General features: G+C 37.2%; 1 protein-coding gene across 1 annotated transcript in view; it reads right to left on the reverse strand.

Annotated features, from left to right (window-relative positions):
* The window catches only part of COG5 (component of oligomeric golgi complex 5), a 211,658-nt gene that overhangs the window by 54,716 nt on the left and 142,232 nt on the right, over positions 1-14,710 (reverse strand). The window contains 3 exon segments of the mRNA XM_068400718.1: positions 13,164-13,241; positions 13,336-13,448; positions 14,529-14,694. Coding sequence (XP_068256819.1) covers positions 13,164-13,241; positions 13,336-13,448; positions 14,529-14,694 — 357 coding nt within the window.

Consider the following 14,710-nt stretch of genomic DNA (forward strand, 5'->3'; position numbering starts at 1 on the left):
TGTACGTTTGAGGTAGAAAAAATGACACGAGATGCCAATGGGTATCCTGCCCTGCCCACTAGTTAAGACACTTGGAAGGCTGTCCAATGTTTTCATGGGAATGGGAAGCTCACTCTGGACAGAACGGTTTTCTTCATTGCATGGCATACACGTAGTGTATTGACCCTACTGTATAAATCAACCAGTTTGACCCAATCACTATAGTAATGATAATCAGCAAAAAGTGCTCAGAATGAAAAAGTGAAACAGCCAGCAGCGATGACAAGTGTCAGCAATCCTCAGGATCTTCTGCTGGCACTTGGCTGTTTCTGTCCTGACTCACTCTGAAGCACCCAACGTTTTAAATCAAAGCACAATATTCACAGCTAACGATGAGTTCAAGCAAAGGGCTCAACACTGAAATCACTGTCAAAGAGGGATGCATTTTCTCAGCTTTCCTTTTGGCACTGCCAGTGATTTCACTACAAGAAAAATGAAAAAAAAAAAACAAACAACCAAACAACCCTAGTTCTTGTTAGTAACACAAGCCCTTTTAAAGTGTCAGTTCAACTTCTGCACGGCCCAGCACCACAAAAAGGAGGAGATCAGCTATCAAATATAAAAGTCCAGCTACTCCAAATTGAATTACTACTTAAGATGACAAAGGAAGAAAGAATGCACTCTATTCACTGCATTGGTAATAACATGCAAAGCAACAAAGGTGTTTAGAATGTCATCCATTAACAGGGTACCACTGCACCCCACCTGAAGGTCTGGTCATCGAAAGACTGCAAGTTCAAGCTCAAGTTTCATTCCAAAACTCTCATCTTAAAGAACTGCTATAAAACCTGAATATCAGTCTAAAATACACTGAGACATCTAAAAATTAAAAAAAAAAAAAAAAGAAAAAAAAGGATTATCAGATAGAATGCTTTCACAAATTCTGGTTAGATGAGGAATTCATCTAACCCTACCCCTTATCTCTAAAGATATGCAAACATAGATAAAATTTATCAGTCAAGTGTTAAGAATTGAGAGAGAACATCTTTTATGCTGTTGGACTCATACTTGTAAAATGTATGAGAATTAACACAGAAAACTAAAATAAACTGGGATGATAGAATCTCATTTTTGACTGCTTGAGGCCACTGATGGATTTAGAAACTGAAGTAACTTATAGCTATGTTTGTACTTTCTGTAAAATTGTCCTTGATTTTCATAAATGGGCAAAGTAAAATTATAATATCAGACAATGATTCAGAAAGTGCACTGCATAAAATACCTTTGGGTTTTTGTAAATTTATAGCATAAATGTGAAATTACTCATTTCTTCATTTCACAGTTTCACATTTAAAACATGAAAATTACTATAAAACAAATGGCCTTTCACATCTACTATAGAGTAAATTAATTAGCTTTCATATTCTCTATCCCAGCCTGGAACAATGTTCACCTATTCAGCATGGTAACTCAATTCAATTTCTAAATAATCTAATGGAGGTGGAAAAATACTTACAGAGCACCTTCAAACAATGTTTTTTTCATTACTGTAATCACCATCTATACCTCCGTCACAGTCTCAGCAGAAAATGTAATGATTATTGAACAGTCTTGAAAACAAACTTGCAGGTAGTCCCTCCACATTGACAGTTCTATCTGAATTGTCAGATTCAACATGCTGACAAATAACAGTAAGATACATATGAAAACATTTAATGTTTTTGTGAAAATACCCAACATTTGTATGTAACTATATAAATATATTATATAGAAGTCAGACATATATATATATATATATATGTACTCATGCAAACATTTACATAGTAGCCACAGATGTATCAATGAAGCATCTGCCCATTAGCTTGTGTCTTCTGACCTGGGCAAATGGTGTTCATTAACTGTACCAGAATTTTGTAGTGAAGGCAGCCCTCATGTCTTGGCTAACCAACTGTATTATGTATGAGAAACAGAGGGGAAAAGTTACATGGAAAATTCAAACAACATTTCATGCTGAATGACTACTCAGTCAAAAATGTTTAGGGGAAAAAAATGATTAATGCCCCAATTTTGGACCAACTAAAAACACTGTCTACAGAGTCATTACTGATTGCTTCTGTAATATAAGATACGATATTTCACTTTGTCCAGTGTTGAGATGCAGTCACGCTGGAGGTGAAATATAGCTGCTGATTAATAGCACACAGAAGACCATGTAAGAGTTTGTGGCAGGAACTAGAGAATACTGTTGCCCACGCATACACCAGGGGGTATTTAAGTGGGTGGACTGTTGCTACCAAAATTGGAATAAAGCAAGGCATTAGCATTAGATACTCCTGCTGGAGTAAAAAGTGCCATATGCAACCATGAGCATCACGAAAGCATTTATTTATTTTGCTTAAACCTGTAATTTCTTTTGCTTACACATTAACTCAATATATTATTTTCTTAAGTACTTTTAAGTATCTCACTGCTTATTTTTTAAATAATGTATTCTAACAGAGATTACTTCTGTGCCTGTAGATCACAATGGAAATTATAATTTAACTCTTTAAAATATAATGTGCAATTCCATTTGACAATGACCAATACTAGAAAAAGACACAAAAAAGGGTAGCAAAATGAGTGTTCTTCTCCAGCTTAGCAGGAAATTAAAGGAACATCCCTCTCCTTGTACTGGACAACTTCTTCAAGGACTTAAGAAGATAGGCAGGATGAAGGTGGAAGAGGAAAGGGCAACACTGTTGCCTGAAATGTACACAGCAAATGTACTGGCTTATCTTATTGTAATGGAAAGTTTATAAGCCTTGACCTAAGCTTCGTACAGCACCGTGAGCAACATCCCACAGTATCAGAAAGTAACTGCTCTTTTGGGCCTTTCACTTTCAGAAAATGTCATCTAGCTAAAACTGCATTCTTGTCATCTTCCCATCTGTAGATTGTAAGTAATGAACTTGGTCCTCCTCTACACGTACACCAAATATCCTCACTGGTAGACAATGTATGGGAGCATTGGGTACAGCCTCATTAGTGATTCAATGTGTATAAGGGATTCTTTTTGGTGCAAATCTGACTTGTGTAGCACAGACTAAGTTCCACTATTGAAGGAATACACCACCTCATCATTAGCTTAAAAAGAGCAACTTCTGTAATTAAATAGCTTTTTTGCAGCGTATCATCATATTTTCGTAACAGAACTCACAATTTTTATCAATTAATGTTCTGAGACTTTAAATCGGGAATTTTCCATTTCTCTTGCTTCGGAAAATGAAATAAAATTGAACAATGTTAAATTACTTACACCCCCTCCAAAATAAAAATGCTTGCTTTGAAATCTAGTCACAAGCAGATTAACATCTTGTGATACAATCCCTTGTAGCAGGAGCAGCTGACGAGATGAGTAATGAACTGCATCCGATTATCTTTTCAGCTCTGTGGCAATCATTTTCTAACAGCTTCCTATTCCATAATCTACAACACTGGAAAAAGGTCACCATTCTGCCATATTTACCCCCCATCAGTGTACGTGTTTAGTAACACAGAGAACACATAAACCTTAGGAAGTTAAGAGGTCTGGTACCGTTATCTGGGGCAAAACTGTTTCAGGTGCATATTGCATACATAGAGATCCTACATGAAACATCTACACACAATTTAAAGACTCTCAGAAGGAAATTATTATACTTTAGCATATAACAGAACGCTATTTCTTCTTTTCATGCAATATGTTCTTTCTTCAACAACAGAACCCTAACTGTAATTGATGGTATCCAAAACTCAGGACAGGCAAGATTCAGGTTGACATATACGTATTTTCCCCATCATGGATTACCACTGAATTAAATCTATGAACATTAATTGCAAGCAACTGTAGGACTATAATGGCAAAACAGGATTTTCCCCCAAAAGCAGATCCATTTAACTCAACTTTTTTGAATTGATGGTACTGTCTGTTCACAGCTTTATTTTGATCTCGCTGCAGAGAAAATCTGCACATAAATCATACTTTGCACAACTACAAAATGGTTGGGAGATAAAGATCAGCCACAGAAATGGCTACTTTTTCATAAAAATCTGCTATGGGAATGCTCCTACACCTAAACTACACTTACATAAACTAATAATTTACCAACCGAAATTGGGAATTAAAAATATTGTTGCTGCTGTTCCTGATTTAATAGCCCCTATGCAACTCCTTGGCCAGGACCGGGGCAACAGAAAGATGCTTTTGAAAACACATATGGACTCTAAGCACTTAGCTACTTTGGAAAAAGTTACTCCTAGGGAATCCACTTGCATGTGTGTAGAGTAAAATAGAACAAAATGACAACCAGATTTCAGTATGGCCCATCCACTGTACTTTTACCGTTTTTCATACTGCTCAAGAATTCAGTACTCAGTCACACATACTACTCACATAGGAATTACCTGCTCATGGAAATTACACACATAAATCAGACGAAATATGTCTAGCAGGCTAGACCACAAATGGCAATGAATTTTCTCAACCATAGGGCTCACTTTATTGTGTACATGAACTGGACAAACACCATTAGTGTAAGCCATAATTCAACAAAGTTTATCCTTATTAGAATAACCGATGCAGGCAGTCTGTTTGACTTCCATGGTATACCTTATTTATGTGAAATTAAGAATGTGCTTAAGTGCTTTGCTGAATTAGGGCCATAATCAACAATCAGCAAAAAATGTGTTCACCTTGTAGAACTATTTAGTTTCAACTATTACTATAAAGTTACTATTGTCAATACTCTGTACAGTAATATTGTGCAACTTCCCCATAATAGAGGGGGTTTTAGATAAAACAATTAAGAATACATGATAATACTGTGTAATGACAGTGCCAAGAGACATGTGGACATTGCTCTCTGTCCCAGCTCCAGAAAGCAAAGTCAAACATAGGCTTGTGCATTGTAAGTGAACACAGACTAGCAAACTGTATTTAAGATAAGGTTCTCTTAAGTAAATCTTTCTGTTGTAAACTAATCAAAATGAGTCTTTCCTCAATAATACAAGCATAATAAGTGTGAAAATTTAATATTCTAATAGCAGAAGTTTAACACTTCTGCTAGTCTAGGACAGAAAAGGTCTACATTTAGCAGATGCCAAATTCAAAGCAGCCAACTGGGCTTTTAGGCAGAGATTTTAAGCTGCAAGTCAACAGAATCACAGAATGGCTGAGGTGGAATGGACCTCTGGAGGTCATCTGATCCAACCCCCTGCTCAAGCAAGGCCACCTAGACCAGGTTGCCTGGACACAGTCCAGGCAGCTTTTGTATATCTCCAAGGATGGAGACTGCACAATCTCCCTGAGCAACCTGTGCCAGTGCTCAGTCACCCTCACAGAAATAGTGTTTCCTGATGTTCAGAGGGAACCTCCTGTGCTTCAGTTTGTGCCTGTTGCCTCTGGTCCTGTCACTGAGCACCACTGGAAAGAGCCTGGCTCCAGCTTCTTTGCACCCTCACTTCAGATACTTATATACATTGACGAGATCCTCCTGAGCCTTCTCCTTTTCAGGCTGAACAGTCCCAGCTCTCTCAGCCTTTCCTCAGAGGAAAGATGCTCCAGCCTCTTCCATCTTTGTGGCCCTTCGTTGGGACTCTCTCCAGTATGTCCACATCTCTCTTGTACCAGGGAATCCAGAACTCAACACAGTAACTCCAGGTGTGGCCTCACTGGTGGTGAATAAAGGGAAGGACCACCTCCTCAATCTCCTAGCAATACTTTGCCTAATACTGCCCAGGACACTATTCATTGCCTTTGCCACAAGAGCACACTGCTGGCTTATGTCCAGCTGGGTGTCCACCAGGACCGCCAGGTCCTTTTCTGCCAAGCTGCTTTCCAGCTGGGTGGCCCCCAGCATGTACTGGTACCTGGGGTTGTTCCTCCCCATGTGCAGGACTTTGCACTTCTCCATGAGGTTCCTGTCAGCCCATTTCTCCAGCCTGTTGAGGTCCCTCTGAATGGCAGCATGACCCTCTGGCGTATCAGCCACTGCTCCCAGTTTTGTGTTATCAGCAAATTTGTTGAGGGTACATCCAGATCATTAAGGAAGGTGTTAAAGAGGACTGGACCCCGTATTGACCCCTGGGGTACACCACTAGTTACTGGTCCCCAGCTAGACTTTGTGCCACTGATCACCACCCTCTGGGCCTGGCAATTCATTCATGAGCAATCCTCTGTTCATAAAAAGCTGAGCTGCAGCACTTCAAAAATAGGGCGGATTCAACCATCTTCAACTGCAGATTCAACCATCTTCTGTGCAATGACTGGTGGTAAGGAAAGGATTCAGATCAGTATTCTTTTATTGGTATGGAACGGACAGGGAAAAAAAAAAATTATACTTGCATATTAAAAATTCTTTTTTCAGTGGTCTTTGTATCTAGTGCATTGTACTATAGTATGAATGCAGACTTGTTAATAGTGTGAAGTGACATTATTATCAGCTGTATAGATTTGAAATTTAGATAAATGTCGCCTGTTTGCAGGATTATAAGATTAACTTTGATGGAAAAAACTACAGGGCTGACAGAATCCATGTGCTTAAACCCCTTCCCACTTACTCACATGAAAGTGACTTGATTTCACAGTTCAAAAAGTATAACCCATTTTCACTAATTGCTACTAGTAAGTTAATAAACCACTGAACAATAGTGAGCTGAGTATCAGTACCATAAGAGCAAAGATATTTGAAGATCTGTATTCACTGTTACTCTACAATAATATCAATGCCGTAGCCTGAAAAACTGATTTAAAGGCTCCTCAAACATAAAAACAGAACTGCTTACCTCATTTTTAAAAAACATACTGAACTACTAATTAACTTAGCTATTACTGAAATGAAATCTCTTGAGCTCTGTTCTTAATATAACTAGTATTTGACATTAAGTCTAAATTCCAGGAATGAGAATGAAAGTATCCCCCTTATTCAGTATTAGATAAGAATGCAAGAAGATGCTGAAAAGACATATCTTTATTTTTACAAATGTCTCTATTTCCTCCACACTGTAAATTTAGAACTTAATGAGTATAATTTTCCATCTGTGAATTATCATATTTGTGTGTGTCTAAAATAGCTATTCTAACATTCAAATAATAAATCTGACCCACTGATTCTAAACTGGCTCCCATTTCATGACAATCACTTCCAACTTATTTTTCCCTGTAGAAATTCTGATACTTTGAGTAGAATGTGAAAAACATCTTTATTGTGAAGCCTCTTTGAAATGTAAAACAATATAGTGAATATTACCATGCAGCTAGTTGCTGCAGGCTCCTGAAATCAGGCTTTGCATACTAATACATACAGGGTTTTCTATCTGTAATCAAAGGCTCCACCATAAAGAAATACGGGACTTGCGAACGTTGCTCTAAAACCAGCAGACATTTAAAGGACAGCCTAAATACTTTTTCCACCAATAAAGCAACAATGCAAATGATTTAACAATTTTGTAGGGCAAGATCTTACAGGACAGAAAAAAGGAAATCTATTTGCACTATTTCTATAGCAACATAATTGCCAAATGTTAGACTGTGAACAAGAAGCCATCATCCTCAGTAGTGCAATAAATCAGTAAAGAAACAGACAAATTCTGAGTATGTTTTCAATAAACCCTTCCTATCTTCTCAAAGTAGTCGAGAGTAAATTTCTTAAAAGAACAGTGCATTTAAATTTCTATTGTTGTCTACATTATACATTGCAGGTGAACAGATGTCAATAAATGACACCATGATTTTAAAAATTACCTTGATTTTTTTGTTTTACTGCAGGGCATAGAATTTCATTACACTGAGTTGATCAGTTTATACCCAAGGTGTAGTAGTTTCTAGACTTCCAGCAGTAGTAGTGTGACATTTTAAAAAGGTCTCTTTATGCAGCTGACAAAAGAAACAAAACCAGGGTTTTTTTAAAAATATAACCTTCTTAACTAGAAAACAAAGTTAAGACTGCATTTTCCCTATTAGAATATTAGAATTCTTAAGTGATTCCTCAGAAAAACTAATTTGTAAGGAACATAAATACTTAGGTCTTAAACAGCATCCTATATCTTCAAAACTACTTAAAACATTAATTAATCCTCCCATATTCCTGCAAGATATGCATCAACTGAAAGTAAATGAACTCAGTGTTTCCAAAAGCCAGTAATTACCCAAGGGACCAGACAGCTTTCTTCTATCCAGAGAACTGAGTTACTATGTACAGCAGCAATTTGAACTACACTTTCACCTTGACTACTACTCATCCCAGCCAAAGAGGATAGGGTGGTTTGTTACCATGTCTGCTCAGCCCGTCGTTGTTCAGGTAAGATTGACAAGAACAATGATAAAGGCGGCACTTCTAGTCAATGCATTTCTTTTCGAATAGCAAGCTAACTGAAAACCAACTGGCTTAATAATTTTCAGTCATCACCAAACTGCAATTTGCACAAATCCCATGAAACCAGAAGTGGAAAAGAACAAAGGTCATTGTAACCTACTAACCCATGCAACCTCCGCACCACCCCTTTTATTTACAGCTGCCCACTTCTGTCAGAGAAACAGAATTAAAGTTCTAGAGAAAACACAGTGTCATTAGAAAACCATTGCACAGGCTCTGGCCCTCCCATTTGAATTAGAACCAAATTACCTTTAGCATGGCTGTCTGGACACACTGATCCATCCAAAACTAGAATCAGGACCTTTAACTGCTAAGACCATTTTGTTTTTTTAAGAGAGGCCTCAAAAATCTTGCAACTGAATTCAGAGGGACAATTTGTAGGTTTGAAATAAAGACCATCTTTGATATTTTGGGGATCAAAAACCTGCTCATTCACCTGTGTTCAGATCTCCACAGAGTACCTTGTTATTGCTTAAATAATAAACAGAAACCACAGTAGAAAGGATGTGCAAGTAATACAGTTCTGCTTCTACAAAAAAATACTGGAAAATACATCACATACTTGTAGTAACAGGTGAAAGACAGATTATTTTCTGAACTCACATAAGGCAGTAATTAGATTATTTTTCAATTTTTTCCACTTGGGATTATTTTTTAATTGGGTCAACCAAATGTGAATGTGATGTTAGACGTGAATTATTTCAAAGCAGCAACGTTTTTTAACAAGTTTGGACGGGGAGGGGAAAGAAGGTGAAATGTAAGTACACTTTGGGCAAAAAACATTTGTATTTTCTATTTATTGTCTTTATCTTATGTAATGATGAGCACATTTCCTTCTGTATCGTTAACACCTCATATTGCCAGTGTTGACAACTCAAGAAAATAGCCTGCTTACTCACCAAACGTTCATCAGGAGAGGCAATGATAAGAGCCCTCCGCGAAGTACATAATAACACTCCCTACAACTCTCAGCTCACTTTTTTACCCAGAGGCTTACGTAAATGACAGGGTTTGCGGTATGCCTTAGCTGCTAACAAGCGGGACATCAGCAGATCAAAGGTGACCAAGGGCAGATTTGCCCTCTCACAGGGAGTACCCTTCTGCCCAGCGGCGAGACCCCCAGCTCACCCTTTCTATTGACCACCCCAAAGAACCCCTACAAACTGATGCGTTGCTTTTAAGGCTGCTTCTCACTTTGCAGAACTGTTCACTGATGACTATGTAGGAGTGAAGGACCCAAAATAGATGAGGATCAGAGATCATTTTCAACTCTTCTACAAAGGGCTTAGAGGGATTCTTATCTCTAATTAGGAAGGTGGCTGTCACAGAAAGATATGTTCTGCTGCGACTTACACTGAAGTCAATTGTAGTTTAGGTATTACAACAGCTGAGGCAGGATTAATCACTATGCACTGAAAGAGAGAAGCAATAAAGCAGAGTAAACTGGAGTAACCTATTAGCTCTCTGAAGGTGAATTAAGCAATTGAAAGAAGTGATATAAATAACCAGTCATTAGGTGAACAAAAATATCAATTTTACATCATTTAATTCTCATTTGTAATTTTAATTTTTACCCTTAACATAAAGAAAACAACAACCCTACCTTTTAAAAAATGTACAAAGTAAAATCTCTCTTCGTTTTCCCCAAAACTAGAAATTAGAACTTAATGAATTCTGAATTCTTTTAGCCTTGCTCCTCAGCTAATATCTAGTCATTAAAGGCCTTTTTTCTCAGATAAAACCACAAAAATGTGCATTCAGTCTTAAAATAAGTGTATTTCTCACTTAAATATCTCTAGGTCTTTCTTGGAAATTAAATCTGTAATTTTAATATTTACAGATTAATAATGAATCTGTACTTCATTACTGGTACGAAATGTAACAGTTTTTACAATGTACTATGAGTGCATGACTTCTTTCCAAAATGGATGGCAAAGCCTTTGCATTCATTTCATATTGTGGCAAAGGAAAAATACCAAAATCTAGATCTGCAAAGGAAAGGAGTGGAAAAAAGTGCAGTGCAATTTTCATCTCCAGATTCTTCCATGATACTCATGTAAGCCTGGGTGTGTCACTTAACTCTTGGCCACATCTACTGCTGGAAAAACTTGGAAGTTAATTCTGTAAGAGAAAACATACTGTAGAAAAGATGCAGGTGTTGTCATTGCCCTGCTGCTGAACTCCAGTATTTCTAAATTTTACAAGTTCTATGCCTCAGTTTCTCCATCTGTCAGATTTTTGTTTTCTTTTCTTCTTTTTTTTTTTTAAGCAGAGACTTTTGTGAATCCTTTAATTAATTAGTTAGTGTTTTTAAAACTACATTTTTGGATACAACATGATATGACACTACTAAATATTATGGTAACAGGTAATTAGAAGGCCGGAAAGCACATGTTTGAGATCATAATACAAAATTAGAAAAACTGCAGGCTGTGCAGAAAGACACAAAAAAAATTCCCAACTGAAAAAAAGAGAATTATTTAAAAAAATAAAAAAAGGGCAAGTAGCTTCCTTGCTGTTAAAGGACTTGTGCTTTAAAAAGGCTGGGTCTCCTCCTCTCTTATGCTTCCTAGGATGATACTTACACTGCGGTAATCAAAACAAGGAAGCAGATGGACAGGCAAAGTGGTACTGCAGCTGCTGCAGAAGATGACTATAATAATAATGTTGACATCAGTAACAGTTACTTAATGCACTGACTGTAGAGTGGATGATTCGTTTTCCTATCTTCTGGCGTGGGCATGCCGCCCTAGCAAATGGGTATAATGTTTGTACCTTTAGTTTGTTTTGTTCATTTGCTCAGTTTATTAATGAAATTGAATACATTGAAGAAAACCCAACTTTTCTCCCTCTCCAGAACACTTGCTGAGGAAAGCATGTTGTTTCAGTTTGGATTAATACGAGATGGAATCTTCATTAGTAAATGGCAAAATACCAATTTCTTACTTATATCTATTTTCAATGTACACAACAATTCATACTCTCCCATACAGCCATCTGTACATACACTCTTGAATTTCAGCAGCATCTAGTACTTGCCTGGTTTTGTCTAAACAACAGCTCTACTGTTTGGTTTGACTTCACTCATCTGCAGGCTGGTGCCATACCTTTTTCAAGGGACACTAGAACAAACGGTGTAACTGTGAGAAGGGCTAAGAAAAACACTGTGCTACATTGAACCATCTCAGGTTAAGAAGAAAGTAAAGCACCAGTGCTATCAGCAGTACCATGTCATGCTGAGAGAGTCCTGGTAGCATCAGACAAGGATATACCACTACTCCTTAGCTGCCTCACTGAGAATGATAACTGTCCAGCTTGGTGTCATACTACACCAAAACACCTGTTGAAGAGCAAACTAACTGGAGGAGTGATAACTGTGGAGAAACAAATAGATGGATTTTATTTGGGATATACAATTTGTCACTTAGATGCAATCCTGCAGTATGAAGTCAAAGGGAAGGAAGGGTAATCAGAGATATCATGGAACATGTTTAGCATATGACATCCTAAAAGCTTTTTATTTTATTTTCTAATGAGCTTTTCCTTACTCTGCATCTAGCTTCTATTGAGATCCATTTTCCCTGTTCATTTATTCTCCGGGATGATAAAAGATTTCCTTTGGCTTCCCTCTATTATCATCCTCAAGAACTGTAAAAAAACTCCTATCCCTGTTTCAAGTGCTGTTCTACAAAAGGGAAGAGTGAAAGTGAGAAGCACAGGCTTAGGGTGGGAGCCACTCATGAACACTGAAAGCTCATTTATCTAAGCTCCCTTTCCATCCAAACTCTTCCTCAGCCTTACAGAGTTCCTCCTTCTGTCTCTAGGTTTCTATGTTTCTCCTTAAACATGCTGATTTACTGAAGTGCTCCACCCAGGCAGCAATAAATATTTTTTGCAAGATCAAACTTTTTAATGAAGAAAATATGCTAAAAGTTTACAAACTTTTTGCAGTGTTCTGTGTTTAGGGTTTTTTTTTAAAACAACAGAGAAAGAGAAGCTTGAAGAGCCTCACAGAAAAAGTGATGTTCTGTGCAACATCTTTTGGAGATGGGCTTAACAGACAGATAAACTTAAATGCTGTGTTTAACCTAATTATTTGCTTTCACTGTTGAGAAGACCACATTTGCATATGAAGAGTTTCCCAACATATTTGAAAAATTAAATTTATGTAAATTAAAAATCTAGCCATATACTTGGAAAAGGAGATGTCTGCATAAACACATCTTTTGTTCTTGTTTCTTCTCATCTTCTAAGGTAGATGAGATAGCTTCAGTAATTCTGTTCCTAACACTGAAGGAGACCATTAATCAAATTATTCCAAATATGAATAGAAAACAATGCAATTGAATGGAAAAGAACAGGTACTCAAAAGAACCGCCATGATTATTTTCGAAGGAAAGAATTGCCGAGAAGCAGAGAAACAGATGGCTGAAAGTGTTAGATGAAGACACATTTTCCTATACAAACTAACAGACTTAATTAATTACTGAAATCACATGGTATTTTATGGAATGACATTAACGATCAGTAATAAAAATTGACAGTGGTGCCTTATCAGCTCCCTTTAAAGAAAACAAAAGAAATTATTATAAAAAGAGCATGTATATACCCTACAGATGTAACCCACAGACCATAAATATAGCTTTCAATGTTAGTTTGACTTTCAACACTTTCTCATTAATTTGATTACAAAATTTTTATGGAACTGTAAAATTTTAAACAAAAGCGTTCCCTCATCACATTTTCCTTAACAGAATTACTAAAACATATTCAGCTAAATTAAATCTTTACCTTAACTATTTCCTCTATAAAGCAGACATGTGACACAGGATCTCTTTTCTTTGCCAATACTTTCTGCAAATGCTGCACCTGTAAGAAAGAATTTATTGACAGGAAAAGTGGCATCTAATATTTTATATGCAAAATTGCATGACTAGACAAACAGGAATTAGCTGATGACTACCTGTCCACAAGATGCACAGATCTGATCCATGAGTTTCTCCATGTTTGTCCAGAGGGCTGCTCGAAAAGCTGCTGTGTTCCCAGGTGTTGGCATAGCAGCTCTACCAGGACCACCTAAATGTTTTTTAAAAACACACAGCAGCACATTTCAGCTTTCACATGTGAAAATTAAAATGTTAGAAATACAGATCTCTATGCACTCTGACATAAGAATTTTTTTTTTTAAATCAAAGCAGCCTAAAATAGCTTCAAAACAGAGCTTTGTGAATGGCCTCAGTTGTCTCAATTAAGTAGTCAACTAAACTCTGAACTTCAGTGAGGATACTTAAATGTTCACCACTGTTACCTGCTTTACCAATTCAGACTTCCACAGAAACACCAAGGTAACGCCAATGAGCACTGTTGTAGGATGCAACAGCAAAGTGAAATGGCAGAGACAGTAGCTATGAAAAATACAAGTGTTACCAGCTCAGGACTTAAATGCATAGGCTAACTGCTAAAAAAAAAGTGATATGCCAGCTGAAGGGCATGGAGCTTCTAAACCACCGCTTTCCTTGAGAGGGGCTGTATTTCTTTATTATGCTAGTGATTATGGTTTTGGACCTCCAATTTGTTGCAAAAGTTTTTTTAAAAAAGTTTTAAATCTTCATATTGCCAAATCTCAAATTTGCCTGCCCACCCAATTCCTCAATATTCTTTGGTATCTGAGCTAACAAGTGGGAACTAAATGTTTAATAGTGCAACATTCCTTCATATTGAATATACTGCTTTGAAAAGATTTCCATCTGACAAAATCACAATGTAGTTTCAGGCTTGTTCCATTGCTTGCAAATAATTTCTACTCATGATCCTCCCACCAACACAAAGAAAGCAGAATTTGGATTCATCTTGCCATGACAAACTGCTAAGAAAATGCTGCAAGGTTGTAAACTAATGAGGACAACTTTCTGGGCAAGTCAGGAAAAAGAGGAGGTGTGGGGAATAAAGGAAAACGTATGAGCGCAACAACAACAGACAGACCCAATTTTGGCTTTGTATTAGGTGATTTCTGAGACATGCCTACTCCCATGCTCTACTGGTTAAAGCAAGCAGGGAAGCATTCCTATAACCAGCCTGGATGTGAATTTCTTCCACAACATACTGTCCTTCTGTCAAAACGATCAGTTATCATTCTCTGTAAAACAACTATCATACCTCTTGTAACAGTTTGAGATGGTTGGGTCAATACTTTGATATCCAAAGCATTTTTTGTGTTCTCCTCCAGGACTGTACAGTATCCATCCACCACATTAGCAATGGTTTCCTTCAAAGTCCCAAGGTTATGAAAAACCTGAAGAGCAGTTCCCACTTGAGTAGGATTCTAGAGAAAGAAGATT

The sequence above is a fragment of the Nyctibius grandis genome, chromosome 5 (assembly GCF_013368605.1).
Source record: "Nyctibius grandis isolate bNycGra1 chromosome 5, bNycGra1.pri, whole genome shotgun sequence".
Classification (NCBI taxonomy): domain Eukaryota; kingdom Metazoa; phylum Chordata; class Aves; order Nyctibiiformes; family Nyctibiidae; genus Nyctibius; species Nyctibius grandis.